The 21,467-nt window shown below is 30.3% G+C and overlaps 2 protein-coding genes across 2 annotated transcripts; both read right to left on the bottom strand.

Annotated features, from left to right (window-relative positions):
• Positions 1-2,995: 2,995 nt before the first annotated feature.
• On the bottom strand, positions 2,996-12,826 carry LOC148231741 (proton-coupled zinc antiporter SLC30A2-like). Its single transcript, XM_088193102.1, has 10 exons — positions 12,647-12,826; positions 11,853-12,117; positions 9,843-9,983; positions 8,941-9,103; positions 8,716-8,869; positions 8,163-8,536; positions 7,918-8,090; positions 7,715-7,839; positions 5,477-5,592; positions 2,996-5,113 (listed from the first exon to the last, which is right to left on the bottom strand). Exons 2-10 carry the CDS (start codon positions 11,979-11,981, stop codon positions 4,962-4,964), a joined length of 1,527 nt encoding a protein of 508 aa, XP_088049228.1. The 5' UTR covers positions 11,982-12,117; positions 12,647-12,826; the 3' UTR covers positions 2,996-4,961.
• A 2,276-nt stretch (positions 12,827-15,102) lies between these two features.
• On the bottom strand, positions 15,103-20,596 carry Sac1 (phosphatidylinositol-3-phosphatase SAC1). The gene is made up of 14 exons (XM_088193013.1): positions 20,529-20,596; positions 20,198-20,292; positions 20,015-20,127; positions 19,862-19,954; positions 19,671-19,802; positions 19,499-19,607; positions 19,300-19,415; positions 18,999-19,226; positions 16,934-17,101; positions 16,645-16,866; positions 16,407-16,574; positions 16,243-16,344; positions 16,004-16,140; positions 15,103-15,933 (listed from the first exon to the last, which is right to left on the bottom strand). Exons 1-14 carry the CDS (start codon positions 20,564-20,566, stop codon positions 15,840-15,842), a joined length of 1,815 nt encoding a protein of 604 aa, XP_088049139.1. The 5' UTR covers positions 20,567-20,596; the 3' UTR covers positions 15,103-15,839.
• Between the last annotated feature and the right edge of the window lie 871 nt (positions 20,597-21,467).

The following is a 21,467-nucleotide window of genomic DNA, read 5'->3' as shown; positions in this document are numbered from 1 at the left end:
GTGTTAATTAAGTAATGACTATAATGAGATGGTGCTAGTAAAAATACACGGAACTGTCACGGACGATATTGTATTAGACTTTATAGCATAATCTTTTTATAGAACAACATATAAACTTTTCGATTCAGTGTGTTATGGTAAATCACGTTTATGTATATTTCGTTCACAACAAGTACAAATTAGTTTATTCTAAATATTAAAATATATATGTAGCGCTGTTTTTTGTTTTGTTTTGCAGCTATTTATTTTAAAACATAACCACAAATTTGAATGCGAAGGCTTTGATTTTAAAATGATTCGATTGTGTAACGATGAATATTTTATTCCATGTGATACGTTGATAGTATTAGATAAATTTTAATGAATTGTATTAGGTTTATCGATTTAATATATTATTATTATTATATATCAATTGTTAAGGTGAAAAATATTACACTCGCACCTATAAATATAACGTGTATATATTATACGAGATATACAGAATATTCAACTGTGATCCGTTTGATCGTGTTTGAGAGTGGTAATTTTGAAATAGCCTATACTGAAACATAAAGCAATATATACGATCACACAATCGATCTATAATGCACAATTACTATGTTAGCGGTTTGCATGCTATGATTTTTCGAAGCGAAGGAGGTCTTCGATGGCCAGTGTATTATTATTTTTATTAAACGCTTTTAAAAAAATCATGTTTTATTTTTTTTTCAATAAATGGTTTTGGTGGAGCATATATTTTTTAGGTTCTGATCGAATACTGATTACAGCAAAGAATACCTTATTATTTTTTATCTTCGAATTCATCTTGTACCTACTTTGTGACAAATACAACTGCAGACTATGATGATGATAAAAATGTAGATTGATTGCTTCAGTGAATTGATACTAACTCTCTTTTTCCGTTATTTTGTCTTCGATAATTTTTCGAGCTTTTAAATAATAAATGCATATGACAAATTTATTTATGTCTTCAAAAAGTGATGCTAGTTGCAACATGTTCATTTTCATACCAAAAATCAGTTTCCACAGTACAAATCAACCATTAAAGTTTCTAGCCCTATCATGTTGCTGAGGAATTAGGATCATTTAAAGGTGAGATTGTGTTGTTTCCTATTGATATGCATTTTAATTTTAAGCAGCTTTAATTCGCCATGATAATCAGTCAATGTCACAGGAATTGACTGGAAAGATGAATGCTTCTCTCATGGCCAGTTTCTCAAATCACCAATGGAGCATACAAAACAGTAGGTTGACAAAATAAAATTGGGGAAGGGGTGTGTAAATTCAGCACTCCGGCACTTATTTTTTATCATTACACCACTGGTTGGGATAGGATTCGCTGAAAGTTGTATGTCGATAAGCATTTCTTCAAACTACTGAAGGGTGCTGTCAACAATTTCAGAACGTTTTCGAGAATCACGATCGCGTCCTCTTTTGATGGCCGTTGGGGCTAGGACATCTGTACTTGCCGACTCGTCTATGGCTGTGGCCATGCGCCGGTATTACCCATTGGCCTATTTAATGTTAGTTACGAGGAGCTGGTCCAGTCCGTATCATTTAATTTTGATATTTTATGATTTTTATGTATTATTATAATTATATATTTATATGTATAATACTATATACAGGGCGTTTTTTAACAACTCACTTTTTGTCGAGCATTTTATTAAAGAAAATTATATTCAAATATCATTTAAATTAAATTTAAAGCAGCTTTTCCTATGCCACTTACCGCATAAAAAATTAAACAAAATTTATATGAGAGATTTATTTATTTCAAAATTTATTGATATGAGAGTATTGGTCAAAGTGTATTCAATCCAAATTTTGGTCTATTATAGGGCGCAAAAACAATTATCACTTCTCAAAAGTTAAAAATTCACGTCAAAAGCAATAAAGCGTTCCCACTGCGACAGCGTCGAGACGATTTTATTGCTTTTGACGTGTATTTTTGACTTCTGAGAAGGGATAATTTTTTTTGCGCTCTCCTATTGATCAAAATTCGATTTAGATGTTTTTTATTTGATTCTCACTCATTGAAAATCGTAATATTGTAAAAAAATCGTAAATTAAATCGTAGCTTCTTGTCTTTTCATATTTTGCATCCATACCTTATGTAGCTTCTTATAATACCGATATTTCCATATTTTCTGTTATTGCTTTTGTCCTTTTTAGGTGGGACCAGCGATTGAGATGTAACCGAAATTTTCTTACATTTTTAAACTTGAGGTTAAACTTTTTTTACACATAGATATAAATAAAATAAAAATAATAATTTTGCGTAAAAATAAAGAAATAAAATGTTACGCAGATTGTCAAACGCCGTTCCACCATGTTACATGAAAAAAGCCCTGTATATATATTTGTTTATTGAAATAATAAAATTATTATTTGAGACCATCGTGATGCACTGGGGTAACCTGTTACGATGGTCTTAATTTAATCTAAATAAATAAATAAATATACGAAGAAAAGTTAGTAAGCTACAAATTTATTTTAAGAAGTTATTACTGCTGTATGACAGCACCATCAAGTGTCATTTTATGTGCCTTTTAATTAGTGTATCATTATCAAGCAGCTCAAAAAAATTAAGCCCTGCTCAGAGACACTAACATCAAATTCTTATTGAAATATCATTAAAAACTTACTCAAAGAAACAACCGGAACCCACAAATACAGCATGACAACATGCAGATTCTCTGGCGATTAGATCTAAAGAAGCACTGGCACAATTCACATGGTCCTCAAGCATCCCTCATATATCATCAACCTTGCTCTTTCTTAGTTGACGATTTTCAGTGTTTCGGACCCTTCACCCAAACGTCATTCTGATGACTAGTTAAAAGAAGAAGTAACTAATTGGTTCTGACAACCCTTGTCTTATTTTTTCATTTGTGAAAAAATAAGACAAGCGCTTAAATGTTATTAAAAACTTACTGACATTACTGCTGGCTTGAATATCTTATCAATAGAATCTCTAAAATAATAAGTCTTATAATATGCCAAAAACATGGACCCTTTATTTTAATAACATAATAACGCAAATACAATTGATTCATTAATATAAATAATATGGAAAAAGGTAATGGAAGCTCTACAGACTAAAGCAGGAATGGGCAACCTTTCGATTTTTATAATAAATAGCCATTCTTAGGAAAAGTATAATATGCCAGTCAATTAGAGTAGTGTTAAAAATATATCTGTGTAGTCTTCAAAAAAATGTTATGTCCGGCAGGTTGCCTACGCCTGGACTTAAGTCAACTCCCACTTTTATTTAAAAAATCATCAACCATCTAATATGGACATTAACCTAATATAAATTCCGTTTATTTAACAAAATTATTACAAAAGCATAATAAAATCGTTTTTACGGTCGTCGACCTATAGAGCTATGTTATCAAACATCTATATCGTAATATATAACACTGAACAATTTCAATGTATCCAAAACACATTACTAACTACAATTTTGTCATATATGGATATATTTATTATATAATTTTATTCGTCGTCTAATATTACATACATTTTTTCTACAAAATTGTATAGTACTCTATATAAAAAATTGACTTCATTCAATTCAACCAGATGTAAAAAGCTGTATTTTAATTGCCAAGTTCTACTTTTGTCAGTTTAGATAATAGCACATATGAATGATAAATAAAAAAATCACAACAGCTCATTGAATAAATAAATTAAGAATAAAATAAATATAGGAAGCCACAACCTCATTACTTTACCTTGTATATGAAAATGACTGAACATATCACATTCCTTTAGTCATATTTATAAAACATCGAATACATTACGATTACATATACAAATTCGTATAATCAAATACAACATTTCTAACACTTACGACGATTGACTATTATTTTATTTTTTTAGATATAAACATTAATCTCGCATAATACTTAGAAAATATTTACATTTCATATAATATGTATATATAAATCTTTGTTCACTAAATATCGGTTTAATTTATACATACAATTAATGATCAAGGCTTAGCCCTTAATAATTTTCTGAGGTTATATTTCGGCGACGTATTTCAGTCATTGATCGTTTACCGTCAATTACAATTTGATCAAATCCACAGTGAACTTCTATATCTAATAATATATTCTATCTGAATTTTATGGACATTGAAGCGGTTACGCTTCTTAAACTACTCGTACTAATATAAACCTAGAACATTAAAAAAATACACAACGACAATAATTCCTTTATATATATAAAAATCAATGTTTTTAGACATTGCATAACTTTTTATTTACTTAAAAATATCACCAAATGATGCGTTGGTCAATAAATCAATCAATAAAATTTGTTCTATAAGTTTGAGAACGTTGTTAACAGAGATTCAGTACTAAAGTTACTAAATACAGTTATTAGCCGTATATATTTTATATTATGAATCAATATATCTTTTCTCGTGAGTAAACAAACTCATATTTTTTCGAGCTTAGTGGTTCAAGAAGCTCATTGTATCACACATTAAGAACTGTGTTAGGAGAAGTGATATGTGTCCATATAAAATCATTAACATTTCTGGATAAGTTCCAATAAAAAATGTAAAAATTAAAAAGCCAACAACTGTATCATTTACTATACTTCTATATAAAATAAATTATTACATTTGAGATCTCTATTATTAAAACTTTCTCAATGATATCAAAACCCATATTATAGCAATAATTGTAACCATTACTAAACACGTATACATTTGATTAAAAAAAATATAAAATCACACAGCCCCATAGCATACAAATTCAATATCGATTGATAAAATAAAAATTTACCTAATACAATAATTACATAACACACATAAATGGAAATGACTCGTTTATTACATAAGCAATATTTGTGACGATTTTTCTCTTTGGTACTGTTGTAAATATGTACTTGCGATGATCATTCGATGCTTTCCTTAATCGGCCTTAACCGATTGTAAACAAAGATCAGGTATCTGTGTTAGCCGAACACTGGACGCAGTCGGCCATGGCTTCCTCGTTGTACCGTTCCACTTGAACAGTGGCCAAGTCTATTCGGAACTTGGTGCGAATGATAAGCAATGCTTGTTTCAGGGTGTTGTCCGAGTCGGTGTATTGATCTGAGGAGATCGTAATTAAGATAATAAAATTATCAATCACAGTAATACAAGCAATATGGATGTGCAACGATTGTGGGAATTGTACTCCTTACATTGCGCCATTATAAACAAATATATTTATGAAATAAAATATAAAACAGTCAAGTTATTATTGTTGCAACATTTATACATTGCTTCAAGAAGATCAATAATCATACCATATTTGCGTTAACACAGTCAGTTCGAGAACTATCCATTTCATCATTATTCATAATTGAGAATGAGATAGCAAATTTGGGTTTACTGCCCTACTATTAGCTCTAAAGCCCACAATACTTTAATCATAAAGCAGTAAGAACACAGTTTAAAAATATTTTCAAATACCTATAGCCAAGTGAACAGTGAGGATATTGTGTTGGTTAGTGAGAGACCAGATGTGAAGACTGTGGACAGCTCGCACACCGGCTATTCCTCGAAGTGCAGCCAGAACGCTTTCATATCTAAAGATGTAAAATTTTGATGATAAAATGTGAAAAATACTTCAATTATAACATATGTAGTTTCTATATGCAGGTCAATTTACAAGATATTGTAGCAAGTGCCATTGGATACAAATTTTCATCTTCCTGATGTAATATATGAATTTCATATTAGAGCAAGAACATGTTAACTGAATTTTTTGTCAAATATCAGTTACTATATTTACTAGGCAAAATTTCGTCTGTTCTTTCATTGATCAAAAACAGCTAGAAGATTTAGAATCATTGAGAAAAGAACATGTTAAGTGTAGTTTTCTATGAGAGCCAAATATATAATTTATAAAAATAGGTTAAACTAAATGGTTAAGCTAATGGCAACTGCAGTCATATTTATTTATAAATTAAAAAAACTATGTTTATGGTTAGTTAACATGTTTTTGCCTTTGAGTCTTTGTATTTTAAAACTAAATATAAACTAAAGTAATGATTCTCAAGATGTTTTTATCAACTAGTTTTTAGTATTATGATATAATACATTACAAATTATTGTGCAGTATATGCTGATGACTAAGAAACTGTCTCATGGGACAAAAATACCCACATTTTTTAATTTGATGCTGTTCATCAAGAGCATAAATTTAAAATTAGTCAGAATTCAAACAACAACAATCAGGATCTATGGATTTGAAAAAAATATTTTAAATCGATGTTTCGAATTTTATATTGTAAAAACCTAGACACATATTTTTAACTTCAGAGAATTACTACATATCTTAAATCATTTGTATTTTTAATACATACCTAAAAATATGAATATTAATAATATAAATATATTTTATAAATAAATAATATCATCTAGTAAAACTATTTGATTATACATATTAAAAATAATATAGTAGTGTGACAAAATATTTGGACCAGATATAATTTTTGTAGTTTCTACACACTTTTATGTAATTTAATAAAGTAAAAACAATATTTTTACATTTTTAATTTAAAAAAATAATATCTACCAACACTATCATTCTCGTTTATTACTTCGAGTACTCTTCTAGGCATACTCTATTCTTATTTTTATTTTTGGTTCCTTAAGCCACACGTTACCAATGTGTTTTTTTCAAAATATCTAAATTAATATTTGAGCACTTGTATACAATGGATTTAAGAAGTACTCAACAATTTTCTATTCGATTTATATCGAATAGAAATTCGATTTATAAAAAAAAAAACTTGTTGTTGATTTTACTGTGTGGCAGGGAGCTGCATCTTGTATAAATATAGTTATTGTTTTTCATGTTTTTGTCAATAAAATATAAGTAAAAATATCTAGCCAAAACGTTTTTATATTGATCTTGATTCATCGTTGCTCAAACAAAATAAAGGGAACTGGAACCCTTGCCGTTAGTAATAGACCATAATATACGACTCTTAAAAAAATTTTCCTTGTACTTCTCCGAAGGTTGCCTATCCACATAATTGCATTATTCGGTGAACGTGCGCATGATTGTCTCGTCAGAAAAACAAACAAAAAAAAATTAAGTATGAGTTTCTTCACCAAGTAAATAGCAATTTTCAATTCAGCATAAGTATTTTTTTCTTTGGACTATTTTATAAAAATCACCGTTTTACACAAAAAAATATTATTAAACACTATCGAATTAATCTACAAATTACCATTTACGAACATTTATGATGTAAGCGATAGTTTAGAAAGAGATTAGAAAATAGAACGTTATTATTTTATCGGAATGTTTTGACAGAACCACAAATTGCTGCACACTGAATACCGTCTCCTTTGTTCAGTATGTAACTGTATCATATCTCCAACCTTTTGGGTGTACATATATTTTCTATATTAGTTGCTTGCAAAGTATCAAAATATGTGAAATGTTGGAGTGGTCTAATTATTTTGTCACACCATTGTATATAACAAATTGAAGTTTGTTTAAATTCGAAAATTATGTGCATTTGGTGGTTTGGCCTGCTCAGCCTTTTGATTTTCTTCGCGGAGACCATTTTGTTTTAGAGAGAGAACATTGGTTGTATAATATATAAAAGTGAATCAATCAGATATTATTATTCTGAATTATATTTTATCTAATTAAAATATATACAAACTAAATACTCTATGAAGTAGACATACCTGACGTGAAAAGGTACTCCTTCCATCAACACTGTTATCGCTTCACGCAGGATTTTCAAAGTAGTGCACATCACGATTATGGAAAAAACGAACGTGCACAAAGGATCAACAATCTTAGCTTGAGGCTGAAATGTCGTACCATTTTTAAATAAATACATTGGCGTTCTTTTAAATATTGTTAAAAATCGATGTAAAGAACTTACATATACTTTTATTACAACGGATGCAATAAAAACACCAGCGCTTTGGATCAAATCTCCAAGTACGTGGATAGCAGCTGCTCTTACATTGATACTTTGCTCCGATGAAACCTCTGGGCTGTGTGTGAAAGACTTGACGGCCGCATCAGGTTGCAGCATTTCGACGTCTTCACATCCTAAAATATTATTAAGCAATTATAAAAATAAAAGATGAAGAGGTACATTGTCTTCGACTATGATTAACGCACCTGGTACAGCGTTGTTGGAATCGTTGCAGGAAATCTCCTTCATCGAATATTCACCATTGATTGAATTGAAAAGGTTCGATCTCGGAGAATGCTTGATGTTCCTTGGACCGCCGATAATCCCTTGCGTGGGAACAGCGGTGGGAGTAAGTTCAGCCATCGAACTGCTATCGTTCATCAGAGGATCCATCGACAGGTTCCTATAGCCGTTTCTTGACTCTTTATATATGGACTTAACATAACCGTTTGTTTTTGGCACATCCGTGTACTTCAAATGGCCATTTGTATGCCCGTGGCCATGTTCATTGGAATGATTATGGCCGTGACTATGGGCATGCGCTATTCCGGGACAAGCGCCGTGAAGAATCAAAGCCATTCTGAAAATAAATTAATTTATTTGGATTTAGTGTGATTTTAATAAAATATTGAAGTCTTATTTCTAATATACATCCATTCAGCCACTCTCGTTGATATTGTGTAATTTATTGAATCAAGATTTCATTTAAACATACATTTAATCAATTCGATGTTCATTAAGTAGACAAATAAAACTTACAAAACGTTAACACCCATTCCGACTCCAGAAACGATCATCATGGCATCGACTTGGATGTCGTAATTTCCATCGTACAAACGTAAAACGGCCAAATATACAAATATGCCAGTGACTAGCCATATTAATAGAATGGAAAGCAAAGCACCAATCACTTCTGCAAAATATAAAAATTTAATTCTATATAACCGTTTTAACGTTTCTTGTGAGTTTTGTCGTTTATCTTACCAGCTCTGCGATAGCCGTAAGACATCCTTGAACTCGGAGGACGACGTGCCAAAAACAAAGCGCACAAGGCTAACATAAATCCGGCGCAATCGCTCAGTAGATGTGCGGCATCGCACATAATGGCTAAACTACCGGCTAAATACCCTCCGACTAATTCACCAACCTAAAAAAATAGAGAAGCATTTTTAACAGCAAACTGATAACAGAAACAATGATTGTATCTTAAGTAAAATCCAGACTGTCTTAGTAACATATTTTTGCCACGATGAAGGCAAAGTGCAACACAAATGTGCCAATCAAGAACTTTGCCTCAATCAACCACATTCATTACCCAAATTCCTTAGTAGTATAATAGGACTACCAATCTTTCTCATTACTGGGAATTTAAGAATTCAATTGGATGCCATGATCTTTGTCTATTATCTTAGCTATTGAGTAAAATGAATGTGCTGCAACTGGTACCATTTTATTTCATGGACTATTACAATTGTTTATGATAATTATACCCCGGTCAATCTAAGAACATATACTCGTTTAGCGCATGCCTCCATCTATCAATTACGTCATCACTCTAAATTGACCGCACTCATATTAACTCTCTATTGCCAAACGGACAGTGTGAATTAAAAAAAGAAAGATAAAACATTTCAGCTAAACAAAAATTGATTGAGTCAAGAAATTAGACGCAATTAAAAATAACATAGAAGAGGATATGATGAGATTTCTAGTTGTTCAAAAAAATCAAGTAACGGCTATATTAACAGTTTTCTGTTTCACATATGCTCGAGTCGATATTTTCTGTAATTAATTTAATTAAATCAAATGACTGAAATGTATTGTTTTCTCTATTCAAAAACATCGATAGTTTTGGTTGTATGCCGATATTCATAATTTATTATTACCATAAAAACACCACACATGATGGTAGCTGCCAAGAGTTGCGGCCCAGCTGCTTTGCTGATGACTCTCGGACTCCAATGACAATGGGTCCAAAGCTCGCTGTTGCAATTGGAATCCGGAATTGGAATCTCTGTGTATACATCCTATAAAAAATATACATATTAATAATAAGAAAAATACATCATGGTTAATTTGTTAAAAGCTCCGATGTTTCAAAATCGAACGTGTCTGTATTTTTTTTATCAAAGATTGGAGGCTTTCAATAGTGTAGTATTTTTAATTTTTACGGTATTTTTTAATATATTTAGACCAGAAAAAATAAGGTAATTATATTATAAAATTATGGTAGCTTCATTGTTTTGTAAGTCAATTACTTTCAGCTGTAAATAAACAGGAACACATATTTAGTGTAAAGAGTGAAAGAATGATGAAAAAGACGATTTTTTTTCTGACAAGGGTCTCTGTAATTAAGGTGACCAGACGCCTTCTTTTGAAGATTGTCCTAATTAAAATTTTGTTCTCCTTGAAGAAAAATTATTGAAATACCCTTTTTATTGAGCTTCCGTATCAATTTTTCCTCCTCAAAAATATTTCGGAGATGGCCATTGAACAAAAATTTAATATTATTTTTAGCTTTTGCAGCAATTCGTCCTTCTTTTTCTTTCCCGAATAAAAATTTCCGATATAGAATTTTTATTTTTACTGTCATTTGATATTTTCAAAATCTGGTCACCTTACTTTATAATAATTAATACTTTGACTTTCATGATTTATTTTTCCTTTCCTTTGGAGTTTAGTTCATTAGAGACGTGTTGTTAAATATTAATTATACATATAGTATTTTATAAATACTTAGATATATGTATATTTATTTTTTTTACCGATAAAATTGCTTAATCACATTTTTTTTTGACCATTGTGATGTCTGTGTAATATATAATGTGTCGGGACTACCCTCGATCGTTGCTAATTGATTTAATCGTGACTTTCTAAGGACGAAGTTTTTTTTATTGTCACTACACAATCGCATTTGAGTGGACATTCATTATACAGATTAAAAGAACTTTAATAAGTGCCTCTCAAACCTGTATTTCATAGAATTACATCATTACCAATTTTAAACGATTTTTGAATTTTTGATAATTATTAGAGCGATGGACTTCTCCCAATTCTCAAATGGTATTTATGTTTAATTAAACAATGCTGTACTGAACCTTTCTCAGGAACTTCACTCAGAACCACCACTTCGCTTCCGACTTGGAACGAACAGGAGTTCAATTAAACTAGATTTTTATAAAATAATTTTTGGCACCCTTAATTTTGCTCGATCAGATTAATTTAACACTTGAGATTATTATTTTCCAAACAAGTGTTCGGGAATTTCTAGATTAAAAAAATATTCACATCCTTTTTTATTGTTTATTTTTTTAAATACATTTTTCTGACCCAAAAAATATGAGCCTAAATATAATGTTTTTCATTTATTATTTCTTTAGTTATATATGTAAATATATAACTATCTGGAGTACCTGAAAACAGTAAAGATCGACCATCATACATGTACGGCGATACCGCTCAAAGTGTTATTTGATTTCACAATGATGTAAAGCAGGTCCAGATACTTGTGGGTGCAATCCACCAACCCTTTGATTTTGTACTGGCACCGACTGTATCCTTTATTCTGGTTTATTTGCAAAGTTCTTTCTGATTCACTCAAATATATGATTAACATGCACGATTTTATCATAACGAGGAACAAAAAAATTGATTTCAAAAGTGCCATAGATGTAAAGCAATTAGTTTTATAAGCTTTTAACAAGTCCTTGTGACTAATTTTGTCGTAATAATCTGGGAGATCCCAACACATGTTTCGATATGCATAGTAGCTATTATGGTATTGTTTTATTGGGATTTACACAGAAAGTTATAATTTTTGTAATATTTATATTGGGAATTTGATTGAGCTATGCAAAATAAAATAGGTTTTAACAGAAACAATATATTAAACTCACGTCGTGTAATAACGGAGCGTCCATTGCGTCTCCGGGATCTAACGAAGCGGGGCCGACTGTAGAACACCTCAAACCGGAAGGGCGGCCCCCGTCCGGGCGTATCTCGTCCCAGTTAATATGGTCGCACATGTCGAATTAGTTAGCCGAATAATGTGTAACGTGGTGTTTGTATTATTGCCGCTTATCTCATCCTTATCTGTTTGTTTGGCTAATGTAACATCCTAACTGCGAAGCGGCCATGTAGACTGTTTAAACTAAACGCTTCCTGTATGACAACATGAAAAATTTACATTTATAATCAATTACATAGAAACTAAGTAATGCAATTTTACAAAAAGTAGATAAACGTACATTTCTGTACAAATTAAAATATTAATTGATATTTATAAAATTTCAATCTAATCACTTTCATTGTAAACACAAAAATGTATAAGTATACAATATTAAAAATGTTGACACTAAGCAAAAGATACAATGAAAATTGGAATCGTTTCTCGATTTTACTGTCAAACTGTTAACATTGAAATAATCGATAAGATCAAATTAGAGGCCATATCAAAGTCGATAAGAATTACGGCTGACTATCGATTATTTTTCAATATCAAAATGGCGCTCGTGAAAAATACAATTTTGCTTTATAAGCATTATGAGCGTGTATACGTATTTGGTACAATTATGTAATAAAATCCAGTGAAGCGTATTAGGTTCGATGATTTTTTCGTGTTTAAAAACACGTTTTGTTGTGCAATCGGAAGTGAAATTGATATTTTGTCTTTGACTGAAATCTAACTCACCTGCTGCCGTCTGACGATTTTGTGAAGATGGACAATTTGCACAAAAGTCAACAATTAACTCTGTATAATTTGGTGCACATTGTTTAGAAAAATATTAAAATTTTGATTTTGAGCGAGAACAAAAGCGACCGTCCTCCTTAGCTCGAGAGCAAACGCTGACAGATGCTTTTTTTATAGACTGGAAGCATAACACTTAAATCTTCGACCATACTTTTTTATTTAAAAAATATAATTATAATTATTACCTAACAACGGTAACGTTAAGAATATTTTATTTATATATTAATTGCAATGCTTAAATTTTAAACAAATTAATATATTTTTCAAGAAATCTCACAAAATTAGAAATTAAAAAAAATATAAGGATGAGTAAAAATAATTCATGCAAAATAATTGATATAGCTACTTACATTAGACGTGTCAAACTGCCTGATAAACTTAACCGAAATATTTATAAGGGTATTATATTTATATACATTTTTACTAAGAGCGGATTTGTAGTCTCCTAGTGATGGTAAAAGAAACTACTCAATTATTTTTTGGAGTTGAAACTATAATATGCTTTCAAAGAGTTAGTACTAGATGAAAAAACAACCATTTATATTAGCTTGCGGTAATATCGTACGCAAAGCTTGATGAATTTGATGAGCAATGTTTGTGTATGTTTCAAGAGTTTTATTATGTAATAAACAAAATAAAATAAAACATCCATATTTTCTAGCCATAATCGCAAAAATAGAAAATAAAGGGGAAACAGTAAAATGTGCCATACATAAATACCTAGTTCTTTCATGATTTGGGTTCATGTGCCATGACTTTCCCAACCTAAAATTAAAATTCTCATTGGATTGACTTGTTCTGATCCACAACCATCTAAAACAATAAGTTTTGATTGTAATGGAATAATCATACTTGAACTAGAATAAAAGTTAATTGTGGCCTCAAATTTTTAAATCTTCTTTTAATATTTCTGCGCAGACTGTTGTGATGGATTGATCATTATCGTATCTGCTATTTTTTTAGTATTGTACTAACTTTGTCCGCACTTCTAGAACTACTATATGTGTGTTCATGTCTTTCAGAAATGAATGATCCATCACTAACAGTTGTTCAGATCCTACTTGTATATCCTTTGTTTTTATATCACCAGCATTGAATCGAAACTGTTTTATTAATCTTGTCTTTAACATAAAGATATCCCTTCCAAGAACATTTTCCCTTATATTTTTGACTATCCTTGAATCTTCTATTTATGAAGAATGGAAACTAGGGTAACTCAAATTAATCTTTCTCAACAATGATCTATAAATAACACATAAACCATAACCCATTTGTGCATAGAAAGATACATATTTGTTTTCTTACCGTACTGAATTTTCTTCAACAAAAACACAATGACTCTGACAAAGTCTTTTAAAACTATGACAAAAATACTTTTCAAAGATGTAACGAAACTTTTTGTGAACGTTTCCAGACTATATTCAAAAATATACTAAGCGCTAGCTCTGGGTTTTTGGAACTACCCTATGTAATTTAAAATATGCGATTTTTGAAAATTCCAAAAGTTTGTTCTCACAATAATTTTTAAGGCGCAAAAAAAATTTGCATCAAGGCAAAACCTACAATAAACAATTATATGTAGTGATAGGTATCTATATTAAGATCACCGGCTAAAACCGAAAAGATTTATGCTATATCAAGTAACTCCCAGAAGTTATTTAATAATAAACAGTTTAAGTGATATTTTATGATTAATTATACACAAATGTTTAGACCGTTTTAAGTTTTTATCTTTAAATTGATTATTTAATAAATAAGTCATATTAATAAATAAAATGATAAAAACAAGATTTGCTTTACATATTTAATTGTATTGCATTATTATCATATCACCCGTTTTTCCGTCACTCAGTTGACGGTGTCCGTATAAATAATGTATATTCTCATATCTCGTAATAATATGCCCGAAAAAAATTAAATCAAAGTCTCCGTTATTATATTAAAGGCAAGCCATCTTCACATCCAACAAATCTCATATAATCATCCAGCGTTTTCGGCCTTTCTCAAACTTCTAATTCATTACCAGATCGAAATTTACCGATTCACTTTTTGCACGTTCGCTAAGCTCATTTGTATTTATACACATTACACACAATTCGCTATTTAAAATAAAACACTCCAAAATGTGTCATTTTTACTCAAAATTTGTAAATAAACTAGGCAATGGATGCTTCAAAACTTGCATAATTGCTATGAATTTTTAAAATAATAGTATATTTACATTATCCAATACTGAGATAAGAAAGTAATTAAATTGAATTTGGAAAAAGCAATATATTATATTAAGCTTATTATTTTATCATCTTATGATTACTTGAATTAAACCTCGTAAAAGTATTATTTTTATATTACATTGTTGCTATCTGAACTTAGATGGTCATTAAATTAAACCAGCGTTTTTCAACAATATTTTATTACTATGACATTTCTAACGACAATCGAATGTGTCGTCTTGTACCGAACAATTACACCAAATGCTAAAAATGAAAATAGTACAATTTACAATAATAATTTAACAACATAAAACATATAATTTAATAAAATGTTACAGTTATTAGTGTAATAATATTTATAAACAAGCACCGACAATAAAGTAGTGACATAATTAACAAGGAATGTTAGCAATAAAAAAAAATATATAAATAATAATATATAGAATGTCATGATAACATTGGAAGAACATTGTTATATTATATACGTATATATATATGAGCTCTCTATGTTTCATATTCGAAGGAATTCTATAAATTTAATTATAATTATTTAAATCTTCAAGTCGAACATAATCTACAAATACAATGTAGACATAATTTACGACATTTTTACTAATCTAATCTTACAAAAAAGTCGTAAATGTGAAAATGTGACTATTTTATGTACTGTGTTAGGCATAAAATAATTGCACCATATGTGTAATATTATTCATATAATGATTGCAATCGTTATTGATATGTACTCGAGAAAGAAACGGTGTCTAATGTTTTATCTAAAAATTTCATATGTGAAGAAATGAACATCTTAAGTCAATAACCGATCTTGTATTGTTATGCACGTGTTAAGGCAATTTACGGACATTTCATATCCAACTTTCCTACGTACAAGGGACAATTAGCTAATTTACACTATCATTATATCAAAAGGGAAACCCATTCTGTGGCGAAACGAATTGAAGCGGTGGTGCATTCAAGTTTCTCAATCTTGGATAATCGACGAACTCTTTGCCGTACCTGAAATCAATCAAATTAAATTGATTATAAATATAAGTTGTGAGAATAATGAGCGTGGTTCTATACTAACTTGAAGATGTTTGCGAGCGTAGAAACGATCATAGCTACCCAAAACATCATGTATAGCAATATTTCTGTAGAATATTCGCCAGGGAAGATCACGCTGGCGAAGAACATAGCGATGGCGATCAAAAGTACAGATGGGAACTGAAAATATAATAATTTGTATCAAAATTAACCAAATCGAAAATTATCCAATTCTAGACATATCTCTTAAAAGAACATTTTATCATTGAAGAAAATGCTTACAGTGATGTATTTCCAATCTTTGTTTTTCCTGAGAGGACATGTAGTCGAAAGACCTTCGCTTTCCTTTACAACGTACTGACCCAAAAATAAATCTATTGAGTCCTATCAAACACAAAAAAATTTGAATACAAATATTATTATATCAATCATCTTTACGCATTTACTTGTCTGTATCCATCGGCGAAGTTATTTTTGTAATATCTACGAGCAGAATTGTATCCATCTTTCAACAAACCAAACTTGGTTCTTTTGCCAGTTCTGGTAAAGTCAGTTTTGAGTGCTCCAGTTCCGCTGTATTGCACAGACACAAAGTCAGCGTTGTCAGCCCAAACCTAAATACAGAAAAAAACAAGTGATTATAATATAAATTTAATTGTAAAACATTAAATTAAATTCAAATACATTTTTAAATAACGTCTCGAGGTTATCGTGATCTTTCACTTGATCATTAGTTGATCGGAGGATCTCAAATCGTTTCAAAACAGCGTCCAATGATCTACGAGCCAACATGGACTGGACCACGTTCGTTCTGTCCAAGCAGTCGATGCAATTAGTACGGAATAGTCCCGATTGCTGTGACACCAGCATCCCGTTCCATCCCAATAAGAAGTACAAGAACTCGTCCTGATTTATAAAATTGTCATCGTTAGTTATTATTTATTTTTTATATTTGTAGCAAGCGTTTAATTACCTGTTCATGAGCTAATCTATCGATGAGAATGTCTAATCTGTGCCACTTCAAATTTCGACATTCCGAATGAAAATCGAAGCTCTCGTAGCGAATGGACGGATCGTTGAGTTGGGCTACTGCGTTCCGGTAAGCAATTTCCAATGCTTGTTCACTGCCAGTTTGATCAATCTTTAAAAAGTAAACTAAATAATGAATCCATCATTGGATATAACATAATTTGTTGTGACAATCATAAGGTTTGATTAAAAAAACTATTGTATTATTTTATTGTGCTAAATAGTTTCCGCTTGAGGTTTAGACAATAATATATATTATTCTAGTCAAAATTAGCCACTGTTCGATTAGAAAAATACTTTGCAACACAAAATTAATACATTTCTTAAGAGCAGTATTTCAAAATGTTTATTTTCCCTTTCACCGCAGATGGCTTCTATAGAAGTCTTCAAGGAAATCGCTAGTACCCTTGGGCACTAAAAGGTGCCATAAACCTTTTACGAAATTTAGTATAATTTTAAACTGTATATTACTTGAATTTACTAAACTAAATTATTTAAAAAAATATGGCATGAATAGGTGCCCCCTCACATATTAACAAATTTTGAAATGACGCGTAAAAATATCAGCCGCGAAAGGGTTAACTGGTCTAGATAGTGAAATTATATCTTTACTACCACAAATATAATTTAACGATAAGCGGAATTTAAAATATATGATACTCTAAAATATATATAAAACAATATGACAGTAGCGAAATGTCTATTTGCTATTCAAACCCAAACCTAACCTAATCTAGTTTCAGAAAAAAGTATTGTTAATTTTAGAACTTTTATTAGGTTTGGGTTTGGACAGCAAATGGATGCTTCGCAACTTTTAACGGACGTATTGAAACTGTGTAACAGTTGCACGAATGTGTATTTATAGTGAAGTTATATTTTCACTAGTATAAATATAATTTCACTATCTAGGCCAGTAAAAATGTATCAAACTCTCTAATGACAGTTTAAAACAGCATATAATTTCTCTAGGATCTGTCAGATTTTTTTACTAATACCGGTAAAAATGTATTCCGATATGAATTCACTGAAATTCCAGTAAAAATATATGCTCACTCTTAATACACGTTCACTGTAAAATATGTATATTAAGTAGTGAATAGGGTTCTCAATCGAATATTCGAATTATTCATCCGATTTTAAACTATATGAATATTTGTTTTTACGATCTTAAATGAAATTTGAAAAAATCTTAGAATGAAACAATTTGCATGCTTGAGCAACACAGTTAGTCGTTTTTCTGTCAATATACCATGGTCCTTTATTTTGTTTCAAAATACGAGACAATGAGACGTTTCTTTACAACAAAATAAATCTTTGAGGTCTTCGAAAAACATTTGTGAATAGAATGTTTATTAGCGGTATCAACTATGACCGAGATTCGCAGAATTCGTTCATTGATTGAAATAAAATGTTGAAAGACCCACCATTTATTATTGTTTAATGCTTATCTTAAGAATATATGTGCGTCGTAAATTTTTGAAAAGTTTGTGTTATGTTTTTGTATTTGTTGTTTCAAAAGGCAAATATTTTATTTTAATTAGTTCAATAATTCGATTGAGTTAATTTATTTCTAGTTATTTAATTTATATGCATATCCACATAAAAAAATACAGATACGGATCCGATCTATAAAATGCTTCAAAAATTTATAATCCAATAAAATGCTTCAGAAAGTTCAACGATTATGAAAGTAATTAATGAATAATTAAAATAATTATTTCTTAATATAATAATATTTTAGCGTCCATTATTTGATTTTTTACACTAATTGGTTAAATAAATTAATATCGGCATAAACTGAAAAAAAATTATGAACATATTCGAGTACTTCATCCATTTTTTATTCAAAATTCTAATAGTTGAAAACTATGAATAATTGAGAACCTTAGTAGTGAAATAAGAGTTGCAAAATCTGTTATATTAAGTTGTTCTTTGAAACACAACTATTCAAATCCATTTGTTCCTAAAAAAGTGTATATTTAATAGTAGTATTTTAATAATATACTGACCAAATTGATCAATACTTGTTGACCGTATATGCGAACTTGATCGTTAAAATGAAGTCGACAAGCATTCAAGTGATCTTCGTCCTGATGCAAACGAGGCTTCGGTTTATACTTCAAGTCTGGCAACTGAGACCAAAACAATGGAATGGAGCCACGAGTTTGCACAAAGGAAGATCTACTTCCGTTATACTCGACGATCTGCTCCGTTTCCACATAATTAGCAACGTTACCCTTAAATAATTGTAGATAAACATATTAAATTATGTATAAAAGTATACAATGTCTTCATTGAAAAATATCTTACTTGTTCATCTATGCCTCTGATGAACAATCTAGTTCCTGCTCTATTGATGGATCTTCTTGATATAAGCGTCCAGGTGAACATTTTACCGTTGATCTTGCAATGATTGATAGATATGACTGAATTGTTGTTAAGGAGCAAAATATCATTAAAAAATAAACAAATAGACGCATATATATGTACATAAAACAATAAAGGATACAGCCATGCATAATAGGCAGCACGAATTTTTTGAATTGATCATCGCTGAAACCCTTTAATAGATTAATATTCCACAGAAAGCGTGGATCAGCTCTTTTGGACATAGATGACTGCAAAAAATAAACATAAATTAAAAACTCTAATTAAAACTTGAAATATGTTGTTGATAACACCTTAAGAAAATCTGGAGATGTATTATAAAGCCTTTGCATTGAATGCGTGAGATCATATTCATAGGAAAAATATAAATACGGCGTCTCTAAGACGCTCTTAACCATTTTCAGGTATTGTTTGTCATCTTCTACCTGAAATTTATAATCGTATTAATATAAATATTTTAAAAAGCATTCAGAAATATTGCTACCTGTTGTGGCGTTAAAGCGGACGTGGATTCAGAATATGGTAATATATCGTAACCAGCTAATTGATATATATCTTGATCGTTCACCATACCCACCTAAAAATATTTTATTATTAATATGAATCAATTCACAAACACTATATTCAATATTCTTACTCTGATTCGGTGAGTGGCGACAATTAAACAATTTCCCGATAAAAGCTTAATGTTGCCGAGTAGTCCACATATCGGTACAAATTTGTACTTTGGATCGACGAAATTTTTCACATCTACAATTATGTATATATTATTAAGAGTTGTCATACATTACTAATAATTAAAAAAATGCAGAAAAATTACGCAAAACATATGGTTCAGACGTTTCCTTTTTGATGACGAGTACATCTTTTGGATCGTCAGCTGATTCGATGTAAAAAAATCCAGGCGTATTGTATCTGAAATAAAACATGACTAGTATGCATAATAATGTAACGTATATAAGAATGTGTAAATTATAAAATAATCTATACTGAATCGTAGATAAAAAGCTCTAGTGTAAACTTTGACACATGACAGTGATGTAATTTTTATAATTTTAGATTAGAGAGAGATATAAGATGTGTAACTGTGCGAAAATTGTTTGCACTTCTTGCGGCGTAAATCGATTGCAAATATATCTTGCAAAACTTACAGTTTCATGTCATCGTAAACAGCAGCGAAATCCGCCATGTCGCCGCTGTCAGATGTCACCGCATCGATGTTGCCACATATCAAAAATATTAAATTTCTTTTCGTGCAATTTGGCCATAGCAATTAAAAATATTTTTATTTTTGCAACTTATAATCTTTTGGGACATTCGCAAAATTAACAATATTAGTTAATTATATCGGCGCCATGCTCAAAAACCATATTGTTATGAACATTAGCCCTGCTTTTTTGAGCGTGCGTTGATATAATTAACAAGTACCAAATTACCTTTCCCATACAACAGAATACAGTATTTCTGTTGTTGATTAAATTTTTACAGGAATGGGAATGGGGAAGGAATGGGAAGGGTGGGTGTCCCAAATTTGAAGAGTAGCAAAATTTATTTGTGTTATAATTTGTTAAGCTTAAAAATGTTAATACCGTATCCTCTCCCCCTACTGTACATAATTCAACTATAAATAATGTTAATGAAATTTGATCACTAATGCATAAATTCAAGTACACGTAATTTTAATTTATAAACGTTTTTAAAAAATGAGTATTATTGAAGGATAAGGCGAATAGCATATGCTTAATTTCTCCCCTCGAGAAGAAACTGTACCAACACATTGCAATCAAAGAAAAGCATTAATATCATTATCATAGAAGCATTCAATAAATTTGAATCAACTCTTAATCTCGAATGGAATCGCATCGCTAAATTTAATCCTGCTTTTTTTACCTTAAAAAGGTAAAAAAAGCAAAACACGGTAGACGAATTACTGCTAGAAGATTCTAAAAAAGTCTGTGACAAAATAATTAGTAAAATTTGTGACTGATTCAGCAGCTTTAACATATTTAATTCATGTTATTTATTAGTATGAATACAGGAAAAAATTGCATTGCCTTTTTCTTTCATTTTTAAGCTGCTTATAACAATAT

The sequence above is a fragment of the Plectrocnemia conspersa genome, unplaced genomic scaffold, assembly GCF_051122295.1.
Source record: "Plectrocnemia conspersa isolate PC_06_02 unplaced genomic scaffold, ASM5112229v1 ptg000009l, whole genome shotgun sequence".
Lineage (NCBI taxonomy): Eukaryota > Metazoa > Arthropoda > Insecta > Trichoptera > Polycentropodidae > Plectrocnemia > Plectrocnemia conspersa.
This window is presented reverse-complemented; position numbering and strand designations above follow the sequence as displayed.

Coding starts and splice junctions, on each gene's coding strand:
- Sac1 (XM_088193013.1), bottom strand. CDS start 20,566: ATGGCGGATTTCGCTGCTGTTTACGATGACATGAAACT. Junction 20,128..20,197: donor GTCTGAACCATATGTTTTGC/GTAATTTTTCTG, acceptor ACATAATTGTAG/ATGTGAAAAATTTCGTCGAT. Junction 19,608..19,670: donor CATCTCCAGATTTTCTTAAG/GTGTTATCAACA, acceptor TATTTTTTGCAG/TCATCTATGTCCAAAAGAGC.
- LOC148231741 (XM_088193102.1), bottom strand. CDS start 11,981: ATGTGCGACCATATTAACTGGGACGAGATACGCCCGGACGGGGGCCGC. Junction 9,984..11,852: donor ACGCTCCGTTATTACACGAC/GTGAGTTTAATA, acceptor TATTTTTTATAG/GATGTATACACAGAGATTCC. Junction 9,104..9,842: donor TCATGTGTGGTGTTTTTATG/GTAATAATAAAT, acceptor CTATTTTTTTAG/GTTGGTGAATTAGTCGGAGG.